This window comes from Macadamia integrifolia, chromosome 12, assembly GCF_013358625.1.
Source record: "Macadamia integrifolia cultivar HAES 741 chromosome 12, SCU_Mint_v3, whole genome shotgun sequence".
Lineage (NCBI taxonomy): Eukaryota > Viridiplantae > Streptophyta > Magnoliopsida > Proteales > Proteaceae > Macadamia > Macadamia integrifolia.
Genome location: NC_056568.1, coordinates 13,309,639 through 13,320,100, shown reverse-complemented (window position 1 = coordinate 13,320,100; position 10,462 = coordinate 13,309,639). Strand labels below are relative to the sequence as shown.

Below are 10,462 nucleotides of genomic sequence, written 5' to 3'. Positions count from 1 at the left end.
TTTCTAATTCCTGTTTTTCTTGTGTTTTGCTAGTTGCAGAAGATGACACGTGTCATCAACGGTCAAGATTAATTCAGTTGGGTGAGGGTTATTATATCCAGTTTGGTTTTTAACTCAATCTTGGTTGTTCACTTAAAGTAATGGCACATGTCGCCTTCTGAATGTAGCAAAACAAGAAAAACATGGATGAAGAAAAACAAATGATTTTTTTCCCTCATGGACCCTACGTTAGTGTAAAGGTGAGGTGACCAAACAAACAACGATCTCTCTCTCTCTCTCTTGCCTCATTAATTATTATTCATTTAAGTTTCCAAGTAGATCACAAGCTAAAGTTATTTTGGTTCCTACAACTATACTACTTTTACTTCAAAATGGAGCAAATGTAAAACCACATTAATTCATTAGCATCAATGGGATGAGAATAAAAGTTTTTCAACCATTCTGATCCGACGGATGCTAAAAAAGTGACCAAAAAGAATCTTTTGATCCTTTCCTCCCTCTGTGTGAAACATCTTTTGAATCTTTCCTCTCCTCTCGTCTCATCGTCTCATCGTCTCATCTCGGCAAATCAGAGATATACTACAGAATTACAGATCTCAGAGGACCGGAACAATGGTTCTCTCTTCATCTCCATCTCCATCTCCATCTCCGTCTCCGTCTCCCACCTTGATAAGCAACCTCACCAATACTACCACTTCTCTCCACTTCAAGAAGCTTCCTTTTTCACTCCTCTCACCAACACCACCACCACTACCACTACGGGTTCCACTTCCACGCTCCGGAGATGATGAACGACCCTCTCGATCTTCCCGTCTCTGCACTTCTTCCCCATCAGGTACACCTGAAATCATCTTACGCTTTGCCAACTTCTATAAAAATTAACGAAAATTTGACTGCTAGATTTAAGAAAAAGCAAGCCAACGATGTCCTCCACCGGTTATTCTTCGGCTGTTCTTTCCCTTTTCAATGATTTGGAAAATTTTTATGTGCAGGAGTTTGCAGAGCCAGTCAGGCGGTTGAATTGTTTCCGACGGTCTGTCCGGAGATCGTTGTTCGAGAGGCGCGGTTAGAGGATTATTGGGAAGTGGCCGAGACTCACTGTAGCTCTTTCTTCCCTGATTACTCCTTCCCTTTGGATTTGGCCCTTAGAATTGACCGATTGGTGGCCATGTTATCGGGATTCTCTGTTCCCACTGGCTGTAGAAGGACATGTCTTGTTGCCGTTACTGGTGGCTCCGTTGATTATAACTTCTTCGGTGTGGAGGACTTCAAAGTTGGAGGCTTCGGTGGGAAATTCTGCTTTAATAAGAGATATGTGGCTGGGATATTGACAATAGACACTGTGGCTGACTTTCTTCCGCGTAAAGGACCACTTCGCCAGAGAAGGTTTGTTTGATTGCTTTTGAACGCTGCTTGGAAACCTAATTCATTGTCAGATACTAGTGGATTTGGATGAAACGTTTGTATATTACTAGACACTTTGCATACTTGTCTTATTTTTTGCTTTCCTTACTTGGCATTGTTGATTCAAAATTGTTTTTCTGCTGGAAATCTGTCTCTATTATGTCTCTGTGGCAGATATGACTGTAGTACACCTTGTCACTGCAACCCACAATAATCTTAGTTCGGGAAATCACAGTCACTGGACTTCATTAACCCCTTCCACACGCAAGCTCCATTGGATGAAAACACCCTCCTCAGCCCTCTACACAGGTGGTACTTAGATTGTCTCCCTGTTTTTCCCAGAGAGAAGTCTCATTGAAGCTTCTGATATATCACCCTCATTAATACCAGCATCATGTATACTCTTCCTCCAAGCTAGATAATGTTGGGTATTAATGAATCATTGGACCAGGTGTTTGATAACTCATGTGATGGACATAATGGATTTCTGTCCTTTGCTGGCACTGAAAATGTTCAATATCTTCATGTAATATCATCCTCCATTAGCGAAACAGAATGATAATTATATCCATTCTATCGTACTTTAATTGACACCTGCTTTGGTTTCGGGGAATTGATTAACTGTTGTGAGTTGTATGGTTAGGTGTACCGCTGGTTCCCCATGAGACCAAGCTTCAAATAATAAATTGGAGGTCGGTTTTGATTTCTGGATATTTCAAAATTTTCCATAATTTCAAAATATAACCAATTTTGCTCAATTTTGTTACAAAATGCCAAGTGTCTTGAGAAACTCCAAAGGAAATTTTCAAAATTTCAGGGTTGCTTATTGGGCCATGATTAAAATTAAGAATTGAAGATTGGAAGTTTGAAACCTTGCATGAAAATTTGGTCGTGGCATATCACCTCTAGGTGCTTTTATAACAGAACTCCACTTCAGAATTGAAGGTATTTCTGGCCTGCATACTTTTACTTGCACCCTTTTGTTCTAAGTTTAGTTGTGATTGATGTCCTAGTGCATTTAACATGTCTTGCAAAGGTTTATAGGCTGCCAAAAAATATTGAATTAGTGAAAAAAATGATTTAGCTAAACTCTGCATTTATTTTAGACACAGAATATCCACTTTTCAGAGGAGGAATGAGAACAAGAAGTTACAAATTTTGCCTCAAACAGATAGTTGCATGGTAGTTGTTGTAGATAAATATAAAAATTACTTAACGAATGCGGCCTGATAAAAATTGATGACTCATGATTACATAGTACTGCATTCCTACCATGAAAATATCCGGTGTCTAATATGAAATTTCTCTCCCTTACACATGCTCGTGCAAATAGAAGACCTTCTACATATGATCCCTTGCAATTTTCACATAAGAAAACAAATGAATTGAAACGTTTGCCTACTAACACTTTCATATATCATCTCAAAAGAAATATTTTCCCCCTCGGAAAATGACTGAAACAAAAGATCAGAAGTGACCTTTTAGTGAAAACCCAAAAACCTTTAACCTCGGCAATGATTAGTACAGGCTGCTTGTTTAATGTTCTGTGAACTAAATATGTTAAGAGGGAAAATCCAGAATTCTATTTGCATGAACCAGCAGGGAGCAAAAGAATAGATATTTATATGGATACTCAGTGAAGAAGTTACATTGTCCGTCCTTGATGACCAATTCTATTTGTATGCTACATTGATGTTAGTGATCTTCTGGCCGATAAATTGGATGACTGTTCTCTGGTAGGATATGTTATTGCACGAGCTTTCATGAAGCCTGCATCTAGCACTACCCTTGAATGAGTTACAAGTACCTAAGTAAGAGGGGGGCCAGTTTTCACAAGATCTGACCTTAATTCATCTCTGGGCTTGATGATAATCAGTAACCATTGAGCTCCAGCTTATGTCAAGATTCAAGAAGCATCCAGAATATATACTAAAAAAGAATTCCTAAATAAATGTGTGTATGTCTTTGCATCATTTAATTGTCATGAATATGCACGTGTGCATGCTCATGCACGATGCACCCCCCACCCTTCATTCCCCCAAAATATAATGTTACATCAATTGAAGCCAGGGGTTCTGTTTAGATGGAAAAGGCTTGTATTTATATTATTACAGTACTGTAATACGTGGCAGCTTGTGTGGAAGGAACTTCTCCGCACTTGCAGGTTTTAGCCGAAAAGGACCCAGCCACACATGTCAGAAGGAAAGCAAAATACTGTTTTTGATCAGTGTGTACACATTACTAGGGTTTGTGTTTTTAACTGGAGATCTTTCTCACATGGAGCATGAAACAATATTCTCAGGTCTGGCATTGCATACATATCAAATGTTGCAGTTCGGGAGAGGGATCGGCGAAAGGGGATTGCTAAGAGGCTTATAGCTGCGGCAGAGTCTCAAGCAAGAAGCTGGGGTTGTCGTGCCATAGCATTACATTGTGATGTGAATAACCCTGCTGCCACACGATTGTATAAAGGCCAGGGTTTCAAATGTATCAAGGTGCCAGAAAGGGCAAAGTGGCCCCAACCCAAGACCTCACCGAATATCCAGTTCACTTTCATGATGAAGCTACTAACCACCCCAACACCCACTTGATTCATTTTTGCAGAATTTAAATATAAAAGCAAAAAGATTATTTTGAGTTAGTTTGTGTAGATACCTATATGTAATCTATTGTAAAGGAACTAGTAGATCTAATGCCGTTGTAAACTAATGTGAAAAAAATCATATGCTGTACAATTTAAACTCATCCTTTGTTAGTTTGATGTTTTCCCAGTATTTTAGATTCTGTAATCTTGTCACTAATATCTATTGTTTTCCATCTCTCCCACAACATGATTAGGCAATACTTGTTACTTAAATGACATCCAGATTACAAAAGCACATCTAGTATTTGATCATGTTCCATGGTTTACTGATAGCCCTTGATGTATGACTCAAACCACTCTTTTGATCAAGACTGCAGTGATATGGATGTTCTGCAAGATTTCTCCCTTTATGATTGAAAATTTTCGAGCAGAAATTTTCGACACATAAAATGAGAAAATTAGAAAGGGCAGGGGCGGGGTTGAAGAGCTAAAAGATGTATAATCCTGAATTAGTTGCAGGTGCTGATGCCCAGTTTCAGGGAATATCATCATCATTTCTGAACAAAGGACCTTTAATCCACCAGCTTGTTTGACTCCATTTGACATCAACTGCTTGGACTCACTGTAAGATGTGAGGTCATCTGAATAACCACTTTCCGTGGGAAGAATCTGTCTTGAAGTAGCAACTTTCTATTATCAAATTCAATATCCCTTAATACTATGGCATGGGTGAATGTTGGGTTGGACGCCCCAAATATTTACTTCAATGGAGAAAACAGGTATTCAATTATTCATAATAAATATAAAAAATGTGAGGACTTTGAAACCATATACCATTCAAAATAGGAGATTGATCAGTTCAAACAGATCTCTTAAACGTTGGAAGATAACCTAGGAGCTGATTTTCACTACAGCTACTAGGCTTTTCTCTAAGATGATGAACTTCTTAACTTTAAAAAAAAGACTGACCAAACCCTCAAAGAGGCAATTCTGAATCCCCTCAAAACCCATTGATCAGCCCAAAACTGGTTTGCAAAGAAGGGGATATATATATATATATATATATACAACAACAAACTAAGCCTTATCCCAATTTAAGGGGATATATATATATATTGATCTTTTTGTAGAACCCTCTGGTAATCGGTACCGATCCGTGCACCAATCAGATTATGACTAAGTTCATTTAATAGTTTATTGTTATTCTATTGTCACACGCTGTTGCATAATGTTTCAGTTGTGTTTTTCTTCCCTTTGTGCCTCTTGTTTTTTTATGTGCTTTTGTATTTTTTGTCAGGGTTTAGCTTGAGCTGTGTTCTTAAAAGTTTATTTATTTATTCATTTGTGTGCTATTGTTTCCAGTTTTAAAGTATTTTAGCTAACTGTTTTGAAGTTGTGTTTGTCATCTTAGTAATTGGATTACAGTACTTTGATAGCGTGATTATAAGGTGCAGTTATGAATTAATCTTCTTTTGGCTTAATAACTCTGTCTGGCGATATGTATGCTCAATACTCTGCCAGACGTGATTTGGAAATCCTGTTTCCCATATTCTTATCTATATCTTGACCATGTTTCATGTTTGGATGGATGTAAATGATTGTTCATTGGTTGATCGGTTTAGGAGGTTTAGTGCATATCGTATTCCATTTGTATTGATTTAGTTTCCTTATCAGCGATTTGTTTATCTGCTTCGTGCAAACTTACACGTTCAAATGTGATAGTGTTCACAGTAATGGAAGTATCACAACATCAAGGCCAAGGACTTGAAGACCCTTCTCTTTGGTGAGAAGGCAGTGATGGTTTTTGGTGTCATGTATTAGACTGCATTTCTTAGTTTAATTCTTTGATAAAATATTCTTATAAGAAGATAGAATATCATTTTTTATGGGTTCTAACTTTTGATACATGTTTGGTTACGGTGAAATTTGTAGGAATCCAGACGAGATCCCTTGGGGTGAGACAGGTGCGGAGTTCGTTGTTGAGTCAACTTGAGTGTTCACAGACAAGGACAAGGCCACTGCCACTTGAAGGTTTGCTGAGGGCTCTTTATTTTTTTAATTGTTGGGTGTCCAACTCATTGGTGATCTTGTTGGAAGTGTTTCTCTCTTGTTTGAATCATTTCTGGTGGACTTGCCCTTCTAATTCTTTAATATAACTAGCTGAATTTTTCTATCTGCTGGAACCTTATAAGAGATTGAAGTGTTTATATCCTGAGATCTTTGAATGAAATGTGAGTTTCCATTTCTGTGATTCTTTTTGTTGATATTTGTAGTTTGGTAGAATCATCTAACATGGTTAGACAGCATGTTTAGTGGAGTTGTTTTTATGACGTTCCAACTTGATGGTTCTCACCATTCCTATATTTTTTACATCCGTATTTCTAATTTATTTGTGTGGTGGCTCAGGGAGGAGTCGGAGGGTAACCTGAAGGGAATCTTAGGATGGTGAGGACGATGTTGTCTCCACCGACTTTGTTTGTGACATTCGGTATAGGATGCTGTTTTTGATATCCATTAACCCAATAGTCATGTGCCCCTTTTTTTGGGGGGGTGGGGGGTAGGTTGAGATGACTCGAGGAGTTTAAATAGCTGAGGTTCATCTGTTGGTCCTCTTAATTACTCATTGGATTAAAATGTTTAAAACTCTTTCAGGTCAAGCATCTTTGATGCCAAGGCTGGGATTGCCTTGAATGATAACTTTGTAAAGCTAAACATTGTAAGTTTGTGACCTGTATGATATGGTTATTCTCATCAAAAGGGTTGCCACTGAGATAAAGCAGTTACTAATTAAATGACTAATTATATAAAAGTGAAGGTGAACCATATGAGTGGGTCGCGCATTTATGCTTTGCTTCTAATCCCTAGAAAGGAGTAGTATTTACTGTTTTTCTAATTGCTGACAAGATCTTTCTCTGAAATCTATTTTTATATTTTCCGAATGTGATGAAGCTTTGGTCCTCAATTCTGAACATCTTCCCTTTCAGTTTTATAGCTAGCTGTGCCATGATGCATCTTATCAATGCAATTCCCAATCAAATGAAAGTAGTAAGTTGATTTCTCTTACCCCAAACAAGGGTTTGGTAAACACCAGCAAGTTAGTTGCCTATATTCCGGTGAAAACATTTCTCACTGCCAGACTGATGCTTCTTAGTAGAATAAATGGTAGTCATGGAAATCTTACGCACCTCTATCAGGATGACATGATTTCAAAAGGACCATAAAAGTGAGTTGTTGGTGTGACCAGTGAATAGATTTCTCCAGCTATTTTTCTCATGTCTATATGCAGTTAGCAACTGTTTAGTTAGACTAGTTTCTATTTCCGTTTTATGTCTCTATTTTCCCTATATATAGGCTGTAACAGACAGACAAGGTAAGAGTGATTTGATTATTGAATGAGAATTGGTTGGATTTGTGCTTTGTGTGAAGGTGTGATTCCCTTCCTCACCCCCTGCTGCTCTGATTGTTCCCTTCTTCCCTAAGGCCCTCTATCACTATCTGTGCATGTGAGTGGGGTTTTTTTTTTTCCTGGAATTAGGGGACACGGGTTGCTTTCCTTGCATATGTGGTATGCCCTGTCGGGAAAGCAGAAGCTTGTGCTGATGAGACTGATGGTCTTGCATTCTTGCTTATCTCATGATTGGATAGAGCTGTAAGAGTCTCAGTATAGTGAGTCTGTTGATATATACTGATAATTAATTTGGGCTCCTCTCTTACAAGAACTCCACCTTGATGGATGTAATCTGCATGCTGGGATCTTCAATATTGTTCCTGTTTTGCAACTCAAATATTGGTGCTGTGTATTTGTTCACTTGGCTATTACACAAATGAAATCAGTTCTAGAAAAACATTATTATTGAATGCTGGGAATCAGTTCAAAGAAAACATTGTTCTTGATGCCAACTTCTAGACTTTTTTTATCTTCTGAATTCTGTCAGGCAACAATTGCTAGTGAATCTGAACGGCAGGCTGTATGTCAAGGTCATAATGAGTATCTTACTGGACTTGTAAAGGATTTGAACCATGCCAATGATCTGAAGATACCTAATTAGGGGATTCAGGTACAAGTACTCTCAAACTTTTCCAGTTTCCTTTTGGCCTTCGTCATGGAATGAAGTTTTTATGTGCTGTGCTAATTGTTATGACATTTTTTTCTGCACAAAGGTTCTGCCATTAGAAGGAAATCAACTCAGTTCCTTGCCTGCTCTTGCACAATCTGAAGTTGTTAATGTTAATGCTAGGTTTAATAAAGCAAGAACTTCCATGTATCCATCTATGTAACTTGGATAGTGGATATGGTTTGCATCCGGCTATGTATCTTTGATTTCATGTTTTTCTGATGTTTATATGTTCAATATTTTGAAGTGATTAATCCATACTTTTTTATTTGTTCTGGCTGAGTTTGATGAGAAGTTGTTGAAAACACCTTGCAGGACACATTGAGCGTCACGGGAAGCCCCAATTTAATCACAATAGTAGAGCAGGAAAATTGCTTTCAATTTGTCAAGGTAATCTAGAATTTTTCAAAAGCTAATTTTTTTTCCAGTGTACCCAATCAAATTGCTGAGGAGAGTAGTTTCCTCTTAGATTAATCTCTTTACAATAATATTGTTTGCTTTCTTTACTTTTTTAAAAGAGTATGTTGTCTTCGTTATTTTTCCTTAATTATCTATTACTGCAATTTGAATGACATTCTTTAGTTAGAAAGAGTTCATGTGAGAAGGTTTCCCATGCCATACCATACCAATCACGGCGTGAGAAATTTTGTCAGTAATGACTAATGAACCCATATGGCCAGGGAGGAGAGAGTATCAGACCCACTTGATCAAACTGTGATCAAATTAATCTGCCACATGGAAATAACATAGGGTCCTCTGGTATCCAGTGTGGGCCATCATTGCCCGTCTATACCATTACAAGCTTACGGGAAACATTCTCCCACTATAAATGCGAATTGATTTCTTTCGGCACCCCCGCGCCGCTCACTGTTATTCCATCAATCAATCACCGCCGTTAATCCCCTCGACAGATATGGTGTGATTTTGCAAAATTTAGCGTGAAGCTCATACGTTATAGGAAAAAAGTTCGTAAAACTTAAGCACTGCATCAATAGCTTTGGAGGTACGTGTGTGATATAAATGGTTTTGAACGATCAACATTTAGGGTTAGTGTTTAATTTTCATGGCTGATATAAAGATTCAGTTTACAAGGAAGAAACCAGAGAAGATGATAGAAGTGGTTTTGAATGATTGACTGGAGAAGAAGGTGAAAGTGAAATGCAATGAAGATGATATGATCGGAGATCTCAAGAAGCTCATCGCAGCACAGACAGGTACTAGCGCCGATAAAATCTGTATCCAGAAGTCGTACACCATCTACAAGGATCACGTTACTTTGAAGACTACAAGATCCACGACCACATAGGTGTTGTGCTCTATTACAGCTAGGTTTGTTATTTTGTTCCACAGAACCTATGTCATATCGATGTATATTGGCCGATACATGATTGCTGATTGTTTTTAATAATAATAATTATAATACATTTATCGAAATGAATTAGATAGTGAATGTTCATTTGAATCTGTTTGTCACTCCATTGCAAGCAAATGGGGAAAAGTGGACCTCCAATTTGGTGCTCACTATGTGTGGTCTTTTGCAGCTTTAAATATCCACTTGGCTGCAGTACAGTACTGCAACATCTTTCTCAAATTTGAATCAAAATTCATGTTGGCCAGGTTGCCTGTATAGTTGCTTCTTTGACAGCTTACTTCAGTTTATCTCTGCCACCTTTTTAGGCTTAACAATAGCACAATAAATTTGTTGTTTGTATTCTATGAGCAGTTTTATATTATCCTATCCTGTCAAGGATGTGGCTTTCTTTTCTGAGTTTTGTCAAGTAACTTATTAGCAGCATGAGCAAGCCTGTGGTCAGTATCTTCTTGAAGTTTCTAAATATTTTTTCCAGGTACAGTATATACGGATTGAATTAGAGAATGTTGCGGCACATTATTTTTGTACCCCTAAGTCAAACCTTTAAGGCACACCTGTTGGGAGCTAGTAATTTCAGCCACTGATACTATGTTGATATAAGTGAGTACTTATTTAACATGTGGAGATAAGGATGTTGAGATGGATGTGGGGCAAAACGAGGAAGGACGAGGTAAGGAACAACCACATTAAAGCTGAGTCGTGTGTAGCTCCAATACATGATAAGCTTGGGGAAATTCATTTGAGGTGGCGTGAGCCATGTTCAATGCAGTCCTTTGGATGCTCCAGTCCGGAGGAGTGATTTAATCAAGATTGAAAGATATAACAGAGTCAGGATCAGGCTTAAGATAACCCTAGGAGAGTTAGTAAGGAAAGACATGCATAGTTTAGGCATTAATTCTACCACTTATGGTTTAGGATAGAGCTGCTTGGAGGGCAAGATCCATGTAGCTGACCGTTTGGGATAATACTTTGTTGTTTTAACATGTG

General features: G+C 38.0%; 1 protein-coding gene and 1 pseudogene across 1 annotated transcript; both read left to right on the top strand.

The window, feature by feature from the left end:
• Nucleotides 1-360: 360 nt before the first annotated feature.
• LOC122057856 lies at nt 361-4,159 on the top strand. Its single transcript, XM_042620184.1, has 3 exons — nt 361-835; nt 993-1,386; nt 3,707-4,159. Exons 1-3 carry the CDS (start codon nt 613-615, stop codon nt 3,993-3,995), a joined length of 906 nt encoding a protein of 301 aa, XP_042476118.1. The 5' UTR covers nt 361-612; the 3' UTR covers nt 3,996-4,159.
• Nucleotides 4,160-4,302: 143 nt separating this feature from the next.
• Nucleotides 4,303-9,565, top strand: LOC122057857 (annotated as a pseudogene).
• Nucleotides 9,566-10,462: the final 897 nt, after the last annotated feature.

What these genes read in the sequence shown, in the direction of transcription:
- LOC122057856 (XM_042620184.1), top strand. Translation starts at nt 613, where the DNA reads ATGGTTCTCTCTTCATCTCCATCTCCATCTCCATCTCCGTCTCCGTCT. An exon ending in CTGCACTTCTTCCCCATCAG is followed by an intron (nt 836 to 992) that starts GTACACCTGAAA and finishes TTTTATGTGCAG; the next exon opens with GAGTTTGCAGAGCCAGTCAG. An exon ending in GGACCACTTCGCCAGAGAAG is followed by an intron (nt 1,387 to 3,706) that starts GTTTGTTTGATT and finishes CAATATTCTCAG; the next exon opens with GTCTGGCATTGCATACATAT.